General features: G+C 39.0%; 1 protein-coding gene across 5 annotated transcripts in view; it reads left to right on the forward strand.

Moving 5' to 3' along the window:
• cabin1 (calcineurin binding protein 1) overlaps nucleotides 1-13966 on the forward strand; it is a 513604-nt gene that overhangs the window by 126290 nt on the left and 373348 nt on the right. For 4 of the 5 annotated variants that reach the window (XM_088000226.1, XM_088000222.1, XM_088000225.1 and 1 more), the window contains one exon: nucleotides 1555-1724. In XM_088000226.1, the coding sequence (XP_087856352.1) occupies nucleotides 1555-1724 (170 nt within the window). The remainder of the gene's footprint in view (nucleotides 1-1554; nucleotides 1725-13966) is intronic. The other variant, XM_088000224.1, reaches the window with a different exon arrangement.

Below are 13966 nucleotides of genomic sequence, written 5' to 3' on the forward strand. Positions count from 1 at the left end.
CTCAATTTATTTTAAATTGTGCGATGGTGTATGTCGATATTCCTTAGCGTTTACTATTAGGACCCTGCTGTCTTTAATGTACGTTGATGGCTTGGACTTCAGATGCGAAGCACCTTTTTGAATTTTGATGTGTAGTGAACAAGGTGTGATTGATTTAAAGAGGACATGGTATAACAAGTAGAATTGGCAGAAATAGAACAAATTAAAATCAACACAAAAAAGTGAGAGTTATATTTAGGTGTGAAACATGAATTACAGTGCAAGCTAGATGTTAAAATTGTAAAGGGGCACAGCAGCATTTGGAGTGTTTGTTCACAAATGTTTAAGGTTAAATTGAGGTGATTGTGCAAAACTATTTCTATTGTTTTAAGACAGTCAGTATGTGAAAGGGCTAACTGATTCACTCTGGTTAGTTCCTACCAGGAACACTGTTGTTTGGTTGTCTCTAAGTTATGTATCAGAATTATTCAGATGCATTAGTGTGTTCTTAAATCTTAAAGTTCCTGTTAAACTGGTGTCACACATTTTTGTAGGTAGATAATTAGCAGTATGTAATACACCTTTATTGTTTATCAAGATTGAGCATATCCTCTGCTGAACGCATCATCTAGGCATCCTTCCCCACTTGGTACCACTGAGACTAACAACAACATAAAGGATTGGTGTAAATGAATCTACCAGACACAGCTCAGGTAGTTCAGACACAACACCATAAGATGTTGCCAGTGATGGTCATCTGCCTGCATATTTTAGCCTCATCATATTATAAGCATTTCTACCGGTTCAGGGATCTAGGACCAAGGGCTAGTTTAAACATTTGAGTTGGAGCTTTCAGTGTTGAAATTAGGAAACATGACTTCGGGCAAAGGATGATAAACATTTTTGACTTTTTCCACAAATGCTAAAAAATGGTTAATTTTAAAATTAAAATTTGAGAAACAAAAATTTTTGGATCCGGAGTTAATTTTCCGGTCAACCATGGTCTTATTGAAAGCCAGAAAGCCTATGGGCTGACTGACTCCTGTTCTTAAGGGAGAAAACAGGGAGAAATTTAAAAATTACACCTTTGTTATGGTTTCAGCATATTCTTTTCAATATTAAGAAAATTTAGAAACACTAATTTTAAAGGCTGCAATTTGAGGGTTTTGGGAAATTCTGAAAAACATGCAATTTGATTGCAAATTTTCATCTGTTTCTTGGGGTGCCCTAACTAACTTCAGTTCGGATTTTCATTTTAAGAGGACTTTAACATTTTGTGGTAGCTGTAGCATTTGTAATTTATCCACTGAAGTTTTGGTTTGAGGACATTTTCTGTTTTGGCAGAATGTGTTTGTAAGGTATAATGTAACAGGGATGTGTAGTGGTAGGAAACTGATATTGCAGTTCCTGTGCTGCTTTACAGTCCAAGCTGCCTCTTGCCTCATTACAATAAGCATGTATACCAAGTGCTTTGTTTCTGTTGTAAATTATTATTATTAATAAATTATTGTTACCTTGGTGATAAATGATATTTATCATCTCACTTCTTTTATTCTCCTCTTTCCTCCTGTCCAGGGAGAAGTCCTGTACAAATGATGATGATTCTCATTCTTCTGTTGGAACCATGCAAGGTCAAGGAAATCTTCCCTCTGGTCCAGGTCTGACTTCCCCACCTTACACAGCCACTCCGATTGACCACGATTACGTCAAACGTAAAATCCCCCGTCAGCAGGCTTCAATTGATGGTATTTCTCTTGTTCTAGATAATGGCAAACTTGGGAGGTGGTTAATAATTGGGGCAATCATAAGTGGTGAATTCTGTTAAACGCACAACACTGGGTGATGGTGCATAGGAAAACGGGCAATATGGCTGCTATCTAGCTTCTTTAAACTGATGGGTTTTTAATTAGGTTTCTTTAAACTTGGTGCTTGCTGGGATTGTTATTCGCTTGTTTGAGTGTCTGCTGCTTTGCTTGTTTTTGTGTGAAGTGCAATTTGGCTGCACCTAGTGCCATTACAAGATTCATTATAAACAGAAGAAATTTTATGGAATGATGTACGTATTGGCCATTGCTTACAATTCTCTGATCATGCCCTCAAAACAGTTGGTTCTTCTGTAAAGGCCCACAGGCACTCACTCCAACTCAGTGGCTGTAGTGGTACCTGCATCTGCCATTTGAGTTGATACAGATCGTAAATGCTGCAATTGTCTATTAGCCTGTTGTGCATGCTGTGTGTCTTGCTATTTTTCTATGTGGTCCTGTGATTTTTATTTTCTTGGTATACATTTATTCATGGCCTTTCACATATGTTTGCTAATTAAGCATCCAGACCTGCTCCATGCTCTAATGATTGTCAGGTGAATAGTTTGGTCATCACTGTCCTGACAGATTTTGGTCTGTACCCCAACTCATCAAGTGTGAGGAGAGTTTGGTGAAGGGAATCAGATTCTAATTTTAAATTTAGATATTTTAGATTGTAAGTGAATTTTCCAGTTGAAGTTTTAGGATTAATTCAGAGTGTAACACTTGACATTCAAAGAATAGTATTGCTGAATTTGGCAGTGTACTTTAGTATTTAACAATTTTATGTAGACTAAAGTTTGTTAAAACTGGTTTTGTAGTTTGTTAGTTTAAAGAATCTATTTTTGGGTAAGATTAATTCTATTCCATGTTGTCTCCTGTTTAAGTGCAGCACTGATGCTTTGATTCTCGAGCCTTTGAGATGACACAAAATTTTTTTGTTGATCCAAACTCAGAGACTTCAGTCTCATTCATGCTGGTTCACATCATGTGGTCATTCTGCCACCCCCCACCCCAAGTAAATAGTTTGAATGATGGCTCTAAGGGCTGGAGGAATATGCTATTAATAGTGAGCTTGACATGGTGAATTTTTGTTGGTCCTTGGAACAAATTACTGCAGATGCTGGAATCTGTATTGAATACAAAAAATGCTGGAAATCCCAGTGGGTCAGGCAGCATCTGTGAAGAATGAGCAAGCTAACATTTCAAGTCTAGATGACTTCTTCAGCTCTGATGAAGAGCTTTCTCGACTCAGAATATTAGCTTGCTGTCTCTCCATGGATTCTGCCTGACCTGCTGTGATTGCCAGCATTTTTTGTTTTCCCTTATTGGGGGCAATATCTGAAACTATACTAATTTAAGTTACTGAATCTGGATTACTTAATTGCTCCTTTTAAACTTTGTGGTTTCGCTGCTTTATTAATTTTTAAAATCTTTAGAAGAGATGAAGAATGTTTCCATCAGGTGTTGTGGGATTTTTCAGTAGAGCGCAGAGAAGAAAGCAAATCAGTTAATGACTATTTTTTCCATTTTCAAAGACACACTACCTCAATATTACTACCAAGCTAGGCTAATGCATCAAAACAGTACAGGAACAAAGAAATAGCCAAGGCCAATAATTGAGTGCATTAACAAAGGGGAAGAGCTGAGTGAACTAAGTAAATGAGCTACCGATTGGTTCACGCCAAGCTTGAGTTTTAAACGTCTGCAGATATTGATGTTAATGAAAACACAGATGTAAGGAGCTCTGTTGTTTGAAATCCTCAGGGGAAGTTAAAATAGGCGACAGCATAGTTATGTTTGATTTTAATATATTGAGAATAAGTGTGACCAGAACATGTGGTATGACTGTGGCAAAGAGAGAGGAGAATGTAAAGCTTTGTGTATTAATGGTTTAGTGGGAACAAGTAGGTAGCGTTCTAAGATGAATTATATTTACAAACTAAAAGAATGGTTGAGCTGGAGGCAGTGAGAAAGGAGAGAAAATGAAATGGTAATGAGAGATGGGGATTGTTTCCCAATTTCTTTTTTCAGTCTTTGACATGGTTGATTACGCTATGCTTCTTTATTGCCTCTCCTCTGTTGCAAAGCTGGATGGGACTGCACCTCACTTGGTTAACTGTCCAGTCGTAGTCAAAAAACCACCTGTTCTTGTGCTGTAACCTCTGCAGCCTCCACTGTTTCTATCTTTATTTTTTTTTAGTGCTCCCATGAAGTGGGGGCTTGGGATGTTTTGTCATGTTAAAGGTGCTATATAAATAGTGATTGTTGCTGTATCCGGTCAGACAGTTTGAGTCAGATATGGAAGCAGTAGTGCAGTCTAACTCTTTATTTGGAGATAGTTGTGTAAGAGATTTGTTGTGAATCAGGAAGCAATTTCTGAGGAGCAGCTTTAGCAATGGCAGAGTTCCAGAGAATCAGAGTGATGCTGGGAATATTGAAAGTCAATAAACACAAGAAAAGCACCATTAAAGGTTTAAAAATAGCACTTTTAAGGTCTAAGAGAACCAGAGGAAGTGAAGACAGTGTTTACTGCTCCACTGAGCATCAAGGTAGAGTACCACGGCCATTACACTGGACACTGAAGGTTGTGAACTTAAAAGGGAGATTAGGAGAGCTAAAAGGGGATATGAAAGGATATAGGCAAGTAAAATTAAGGAAAATGCTAAGTTGCTGTACAGATACACAAAGGATAAAAGAATAATTAGGTAAAGAGTAGGGCTCATTTTGGACCATTCTGATAATTTGTGCTTGGAGCCTGAGGCTGAATACTTTGGGTTGGTGTTCACTAGTGAGGGGGATAATATGGGTATAGAAATCAGGGAGAAGGACTGTGATATAATTAAAGAAGCTAACATAGACAGAGAAGAGCACAAGAGAGGGTGAAGAGGTGATTTATCAGGATGTTGCATGGGCTGGAGAGTTTCAGTTAAGAAGAGAGATTGGAGAGACTTGGGTTATTTTCCTTAGAGTAGAGGAGATTGAGAGGGGACATGACTGAGATGAATAAAATCGAGGGGCACAGATATGGTAGACAAAGAAACTTTTCCCCTTGAAACATTTCCTCCTTGGTTTTAAAAAAAAAGGCAGGATCAATCATTGGGGCAGAGGTTTTGAGAAGATGTGAGGAAAAGCTTCTTGCAAAGGGTGTTAGAAATCTGCTTGTGAGGTGAGTGTTGGTGGAGGCAAAATGCTCATTGCATTTAAGGAGTATTCCGTTGTGCACATGATGCCAAGACATGCAAGGCCAAGTGCTGGAAACTGGGATTAGATTAGTTAGGTGGTTGCTCTTGCCTTTTGTGGACATGATGCACAGAAAACCTTTGTTTTTGTGCTGCAGATTTCTATGATTCTAACATGGTGCGATCAGTGCTATAGGGTTCGTTGATGTGGAGAAAAAGTCATTTGTTATGTGAAAGAAAAGAAAATTGGGAGAATAGGAGAAGGTTGTGGACTGCATAAATGCAGTTTATGACCTCTCACCTTCAGCACACTGATTTCAGGAAAATGAATACCATGAGCAAACTTTTGTACTGGGCATGCAGTTGATGATTTGCTTAATTCTGTAATGGGTGTGGGTATTGTACTGCATGCAATTTAATTGATGCTGTTCGCCTGTGCTTTCTGGCTATTTATTTCGAAAACTGAATCTTTGCTCCTTCTGATGAGAGTACATGTTTAAATTGTTACTCTCTCGTAGCTTGCTGTGCTATGAATACGCTTGTACTTGCTCTTATGTTTCCGTTATAAGCAATAGGTTCCATTGTTTGTACTGCAGTTTTTGTCAAGTCATCAACGGCCCCTTGTACCTTCTCCATGATTCTCATCCACTCCGTTGTCAGGCTGGGCTTCTAATACTGTTCTCTTTGCTTCAGAGCAACCAATCCTGCACTTCTTGTCTTAATCTGTTATCACCAGATAAGCAGTTCCCAATGGCTCCTTATTCTATAGTAAAGGAATTCAAAATCATTCATCTCATTCAATGGATATTTGCTCAAACCCAACTTTGGATTTCTCCAGTCTACATGGAGTAGATGTTTTGCTTTTCCTTTGCGTTTTCCCCCTTGCTTCACCATTGCTGTTGCATCTTGGCTTCAGCCCTCAAACATGCTAAGTCACTTTCCTTCAAAAGCTTTCTCCATATAGCGCTGTGAACTGTGTTTTGGTCATCTCGCAGAGCACTCCTCCAATGTTCCACATCCATATTCTGCTCTGTTGTACCTTGGGTTGTCTTGCCTTGCACAGACTTAATTTATTCCTCACTCCCCGCCCACCCTATCTGAGGAACATTTCCGTAGTAATCATTATGTGCCTCTCCTATCTGTCCAACCAGCAGATACAAATTCCATCCTTTTCTAGTGTGAGTGTTCTATTTTTTAATAAACCCACATTTCTTCCTTTACATCAACTCTTTTCTTTAAGAAATTCTTATTGTTTACAATGCTGCAACCACTAATCTGTCTATGATCAGTATTTCTCCTAATGTTGCCCATAATTGTATTGTTTGGGTTACCTGATTAATATTGTTGTTTTTGTTTTAGGTGTTTTATTGACTACTTCCTTTTCTAGTCACTAATGCTTTTGAGTCATTTGTTTTTCACTCCACCAACAGACCTTTGAAATCCCGGCTTGGTATTCCTGTATTCCCATTAATTTACTTTTATTTTATGTCTTGGTTTGTGTACTGTTGGTTCAGATTATAAAATGCACCCAATTTCCAGGGCTAAAAACAAAAGTGATATCTTGAATGTGGATAATTGCCCAATTTAGACACTGATCCAAACATTCTTTGTACTGGGTTTTCTTTCACAATAATTGACCTTATTACCAATTCAAAATGTATCAAATGTGTGTTTTATTCATATCCATACATTATATAGTCTAAATTATTAAGGTTTCCCTTCTAGGATATCTTTTGGGATTAATTCATCCCATTTTGATTCTGTGATTGTCTTGAAATTGTTTATTCTTTTCATATGTTCCTGCTTCCTTTGCCATGCCAAAATGTGATTTTAGCTATGTGATGATCACTGGCAGTCAATGTTACCCAAATTTTTCAGTTTCCCACTCTCAAATTCACTGCTAAATTATGTTTCATCTCTTTCCCTGATGATGTAGCCTCTGTCCAGAAACAGTCCATTATCAATTACACTGTTTTGTTTGATAGGTGCTCCCCACTCCCTCTGTAAATGAAGGTAATTCAACAGTTTTAATTATTCAGCTTCCACTTGAAATTAAGAATTGCCATCAAACCATGGGCAAAGTTCCCAGGAATCCTTTCAATTTTAAGATTATCATGTTCTGTGCAGTTACTAATCATCCCATCTTCATCTGGGGTATTCAGTGCTTTTTCTTCCATCTCCTGGAACAGATGGTTTCTGAATGCTTACTGCAAAGTTCTACTACACACTTATTTTGTATTTCATTTCTCAAACTTTCTTTCACCACTTCTTAAAGAAATTAGAGAAGGTATTTTAAGTGAAACAAATGAATACAATACTAAATGCGAAACTATTTTGCATGCTAATACTTTTGGACAAGGGATACCAGGCACTTGGATCAATCAAGTCTGCTTGGCCTCAAAGCCATTCATACTCGTTGGTTAACGGCAATGTTTAAAATGTGTGCAGTGATTGACTTGAGCTCCTTTCACAGCAATCGTATTTCTTATTGTCTGTCATTGCACATGATCAACTCAAGGCCTCGATATCAACATAACCATTGACAACGCATTCTACAGGTTAAGCTCATTTTTAAATCAAGGAACCTTTGGAGTGGTTAAGCTCTTCTCGATCTCCAAATTGGAAAAGAATGTATGTGAGTATGGAGTGTTTGGAAGATATTTGCCTTTCTCCACTCTGAAATAGTACACAATTTGAGTTTCATTCTGGATGACTTTAGTATTATGCATTGGCTGGACATAGACATTGCTGACGAGGCCAGCATTAAGTACCCATCTCTAATTGCCTGGGAAAAAGTAGTTTTGAACTACTGTCTTGACCAACTAGTAGTGGTTTGAATGCAACTGAATATCTTGCTGGGACATTTCAAAGAACAGTTAAGAATCAATAATTTCAGAGTCACATGAGTTTCCAGTGTCCCGGTATTGGAATAGAGCTAATTAGAATAAAACTAAAACACTTCTTTTTAACTTGCATGTGTTTATCTGTTTTCAGTCAAAATACACAAAAGTGAAAACTTCTCGTTCATTCCATTAGTCTTTCCAATTGGAGCTTTCTGGGAAGCGAATCCAGACTGTCTGTTGTATCCTGTCTGAACAGGATTCTGTAAATCCTTCAAGATACATTGGAAGTAACAAAGAGAACTAGGGATGCAGGTGCATTGTTCCTTGAAAGTGGAGTTGCAGGTAGACATAGTGGTGAACAAGGCATTTGCAATTTGCTTTCATTGGTCAGTGCATTGAGCATAGAAGTTGGGATGTCACATTGCGACTGTACAGGACATTGAGACCAGTTTTAGAATACTGTGTGATGTTGTGAAACTTCAGAAAAGATTTACAAGGCTGTTGCCAGGGCTGGAGGGTTTGAGCTGTAGGAAGAGGTTGAATAGGCTAGGGCTTTTCACCCCTGGAGTGTTGGAGACTGAGGGTTAACATTTTAAAGATTTACAAAATAATGAGTGGCATGGATAAGGTGAATAGCCAAGGCCTTTTCCCCAGTGTAGGAAGGTCCAAAGCTAGAGAGCAGAGGTTTAAGGTGAGAGGAGGAAGATTTAAGACAGACCTGAGGGGAAATTTTGTTTGCATAGAGGGTGGTGCGTGTATGGAATGAGTTGCCAGAGGAAGTACTGGAGGCTGGTACAATTACAACATTTAAAAGTCATCTGAATGGGTATATGAATAGGAAGGGTTTGGAGGGATGTGGGCCGGGTGCTGGCAAATGGGACCTGATTTGGTTGGGATATCTAGTCGGCATGAACATGTTGGACCAATGGGTCTGTTTCTGTGCTGTATATTTCTATGCTTCTATAAGTCTTGAATCCTTTGTCCTTGGTCCATTATATTAGTTTTGACAATCAAGTCAGAGTAAAGTTCGTATCTATAAAAATAAGGGAATAATTTGTTGTATTACGATGAAATGTTGCCTCGTAAAATGCAGATGGTTTGACTTGAGAGCACTATATATCTGAAGATATGATCCAAATTTATAGAGCTGGCACTCAAACTGTCCCTCCTTAGTGAACAAAGCCAATTAGAATACAGAGGTGAAGATACTCAGGCAACCTTTGGAGAGACCAACAGAAGGACAGGAGAATTACATTTTGTTCCTTACCTCATTTTCTTCATAAATATCTGCTGTGGCACCATCTGAACATCTCAGCTGGGATTTGTTTAGGTGCTACGTCCTCTGTTTGACAGTGATTGACAACAAATCTAATAAGTTGCATAGTGGCGCACATCTTGAGTTGTTGCTGCAGACCCATCTAAGATTAAGAATTTAGTACTTACATAATGGTCTGCAGATTGGGATGTTGGACATACTGTGGAAGAAATTATGGAGCCTGTTGCTGTGTACAGAAGTTCAGTGAAACCAACAAGTTTACTGTATTTACTTTATAATTACAATTGTTCCCAGCTCTATCCCATTAATTCCTCCACTGTCTGTAATTCATTTACCTGCTCCTCTGATATTGGCTAGAACTTACTCCTAGTAAAGTGAAAACTAGAATCATTGTCATCATGACCAGCCGTGAACTTTGTTGCCTATTACTCCCCAGTAGATTGAATTAAGCTATTCATAACCATATTGTTCTAATTGAAACGGTGCTGGGCTTTCAAACTCATTCTTCATTCTATTTCCCAGGCAGCCTACTTCAGTTTCTGTAAATTGACCTGTCTCATCTTTGTAAACACTAAACGGGTGCCATTATTACCTCTAGACCTGACCATTACATTAGATTAGATTACATTACATTACAGTGTGGAAACAGGCCCTTCGGCCCAACAAGTCCACACCGACCCGCCGAAGCGTAACCCACCCATTCCCCTACATTTACCCCTTACCTAACACTACGGGCAATTTAGCATGGCCAATTCACCTGACCTGCACATCTTTGGACTGTGGGAGGAAACCGGAGCACCCGGAGGAAACCCATGCAGACACAGGGAGAACGTGCAAACTCCACATAGTCAGTCGCCTGAGGCGGGAATTGAACCCGGGTCTCCGGCGCTGTGAGGCAACAGTGCTAACCACTTCTGAATCTTTCCTGACAAGCTTCGTATATTCTGTACTCCATAATGTTAGGCCGATACAAAATTCTTCTATACACACCATAATTCACATAAGCCACCTCTTTACTCACTGATTGGAATTGGTTTGGCCTTTTGGCCTGACCTTTATCTACTGCTGTAGACTGATCCAGCGCCCCCTCAGTCCTTTGATAACTCAGGAGTCCTCCAAATTTTGTTTCTATGCATCTAAACTTTTCTGTCTTTCACCAATGCAGACACACATAGACACAGCTGTACTCCAACTCCCTGCTGAAACTACTTCATACTCTTCATCTTTACGTTGGGCCTTTAAAACCTGTCTCCTTTTGGTTACCTATTCCAATATAGTCTTCAGGCTTGGTGTCACATTTTGTTCAATAATTCCTCCTGTGAAACACATTGGAAATTTTTTTGAAAGTGTTTATAAGTGCAAGTAGTTGTAGTTCTTCATGAGGAAATCCTGGTTGCTCTTGCAACTTAGGAACCCTTTGCTTTGGAAAAAACACGTTCTCAATGATTTGAGGAACAGTTGCCAGACCCTAAACGTTAACTCTGATTTCTCTTCACAGGTGCTGCCAGACCTGTGAAGCTTTTCCAGCAATTTCTGTTTCTCTTTTTGATTTACAGTATCTGCAGTTCTTTCGGCTTTTATTTCTCATTGATAACCTTTTCCAAAAATCTTTAAGTCATGCATCTTAGAGACTAATTAGTCAAGATTGAGCTAAAGAACAAGTGTTTTCATCTCCAAATGAGAAGCTGACTTTGGATTCAGTTTGTTCTGGGTGAACATGGTGTTGGCCTAACTTCAGCCTCAAATTCTTCTTTAATTTGCCAGTCTCTTTGAGGCATCAAAGTTTTTGTCCTGTATCTCTTCATGAATATATGTTTCATGTCCCATTGGCAGAAATTAAATTGGAAGAAGTTCAACTAGTCTTTGTTCCATTGAAAAGACTGGGGCTTGTGATCAATTTGGAGTGATCTACATTTTTAAAATTTCCTCTTGGGGCATGGGCGTCATTGTTCATCCTTAGTTGTCCTTGAGAAAGTGGTGGTGTGCTGCCTTCTTGAACTGCTGCTGTCCACGTGATCTTGGTTGACCCACAGTGCCCTGATAGAGGGGATTTCCAGGTTTTTGACCCAACGACAAAGAAGGAACGGTGATATATTTCCAAGTCAGAATGGTGAGTGGTTTGGAGGGGAGCTTGCAAGTGGAGGCGCCTGCTGCCCTTGTCCTTCTTACAGAGTTTAATGTTTATAATGGCAGTGTGGAGGAATAGAGGGACCTTAGGTTCCACATTCATAGATGCCTCAAAGTTGCCAGCCAAATTCATAGGCTTGTTAAGGTATACGCTGTGTTAGCTTTCATTAGCGGGGTGTTGAGAGTAAGAGCCGCAAAGTTAGGCTGCAGCTTTATAAAGCCCTGGGTAAACCATACTTACAGTATTATGTTGAGTTCTGATCGCCTCATGATAGGAAGGGTGTGGAAACTTTAGAGAGGGTGCAGAGGAGATTTACCAGGATGCTGCCTGAACTGGAGGTCACATCTTATGAAAAAAGATTGAGGGAGCTAGGACTTTTCTCTTTGGAGTGAAGAAGGAAGAGAGGTGACTTGATAGAGGTGTACATGATGATGAGAGGCCTAGTGGTTAGCCAGAGGCATTTTCCCAGGACAGAAATGGCTATCACAAGGGGGCATAATTTTAAGGTAATTGGAAGAAGGTTTGGGGAGAAGTCAGAGGTTGGCTCTTTAAACAATGTGTGCTGGCAGTGTGGAATGCACTGCTAGTAGTGATGGTAGAGTCAGATACATTAGTGACATTTAAGCAACTCTTGGATAGGCACATGGATGAAAGTAAAATGAAGGGTATGTTGGTTGGTTTGATCTTAGAGTAAGATAAAAGGTTGGTGCAACATTGAGGGCTGAAGGGCCTGTGCTGGGCTGTACTGGACTGTTCTATTTTCTATGTACTCTGTTCTGGATGGGGATTGGTACTAACTATAAATCACCAGGCAGATTTGTCATAAGTTCTTAGGCAGTCCATTGTTTTTGTGTCCGCTGGTAACTACCCACATTATTGTGATGTGTTACATGTATTACTGAGTTTTCCTACTTAATATATATACCCTTAACTTTTTGGGCAATAAAGGGCCACCATAGAACCAACATTGTACAATGATCTTCAGTGATGAAGAAAACACATCAAACTTTTAACTTGGCTGTGGTTCCTTGCTTTGTACCAGCCCTTGTACCAAGGTGGAATGAGGAATCCATGTTGGGGGCATAGATACAGGAAGTGTAGAATCTTCTCTCTAATATACGGAAGGTGGTTTATTGCAATTGAACTGTTTAAGGATTCCATATAAATGTGTATGTTTTTGTTATGGATCATTGTAAGTTTTCCAGAAACCTTATTTAGTGGACCTTACTATTAAGTTGATATTTGTTGGTATTGTGCCAATGTACGTTTGGTATAATTCGCATTTATAATTTCATAACATTCCTGTCATTAATGGTCGACATGTAACCCCAGTATTATGTAACATGAGGATTGTAATCATACTGTTGCTTTTCATAGTTCATGTGGGCATTTTGTTTGAAAGATTCGCCATCACACACCAGTATATTTTAAGGGAATTTTGATGACAGCCCTGCAGTATGCAAATCAGATGAACTTCCTCTGTCATTTGGTCTCAGTGTGATGCAGTTATGGCAGTGCTGCAACATGCATGATATCTGGTAAGAACGCAGAACATAGCTACTTGGACAGAATAGAGCTGCATGAACGGACCTTTTATTGTAAAGTGATCAAGGCTAACTTGAAAACATGGAGATATTTAGAAACAGATATCATGGCAACATTCTAGAAAGAGAGGGCATATCAGTGGTTCTGAAAGTTTCGGGCTATCAAAAGATTACATTTGTAACATCTAAAATACAAACTGGATAAGCAGGTAAAAATCAGGTGTCCGATCAAGTTTGGAGAACCACAACGAGATGCTTACCACACTACTCAACTATCACCCACATCAACACAAGAAGCAAACTCAGGTCACTTAGTGAAAAGGATCTTGGAGATTCCTCCGCAACCTGTTGGAGCCATTACTGAAGTTCTCTTCTTAATCTTGCAAATAATCTGAACGTGGAATCCCATCTGTCTTGAGGTTTTCTGTTCTATGCAAGATGACAACTTTATTTTATTGTTTAGAATGTTATTCACTGCACTGCATTCCACAGGAAGCTAGCCTGATGTAAGCTAGTCATTTAACAGGTCCACTGTAGCCTGGGAACTTGCATGAGTGCTTTCTGAATTATCTATTAGTTGGTCTTTGACAAAAGGTTGACATTTGATGTGGCTCGGAAACCTTTTGCAAAGATCCCCAGCTATTTACTGGCTGCATTTGCTGCCTTCAGTTCTGCGATTTGTCCATGTTTTCCTGAGAGGTTATTAATGTAAGTTTACAAAATGCCTTTCTGCTTAATACTTAATTTGTCTATGAAAACAAATTTTAAAGATAAAGTGGTTTCAAACTGCATGTAGTGTTGGTAAATCTATCTTCTTTAGATTTGCATGTAGAGGGTGCAGTTATTTAATGTCTTTTCAATTTATCTGTAAAATGAAGGGGCAATGTACCACTGTTCTTATCCGCTGCATTGTGAGGATTTGAAATTTGATTGTGAGTGGAACATGAGTCTAAGTAGTATGAAGCACATATGTCAGTCCAGGATTTTGTTCTCATTACAAATCAAGACATGAAAGCCAATTAATTTAATAACTTCTAAAATTTGTATCATTCATGGTATATTATATCCCAATAGTTGCTGCTGAATTAAGCGTATGTCACTTAGTGTATCACATCCACTCTACATTCACATTTTGGCTGCTATATCAGGTGTGAGCCCTCCACTTCTACTTTCACTTGTTTCTCCCCCTTTTTATACTTTATCTCCAACCTA

The sequence above is a fragment of the Chiloscyllium plagiosum genome, unplaced genomic scaffold (assembly GCF_037043375.1).
Source record: "Chiloscyllium plagiosum isolate Xiang-an unplaced genomic scaffold, Cpla_swu_hap1 HiC_scaffold_24, whole genome shotgun sequence".
In the NCBI taxonomy this organism is placed as follows: domain Eukaryota; kingdom Metazoa; phylum Chordata; class Chondrichthyes; order Orectolobiformes; family Hemiscylliidae; genus Chiloscyllium; species Chiloscyllium plagiosum.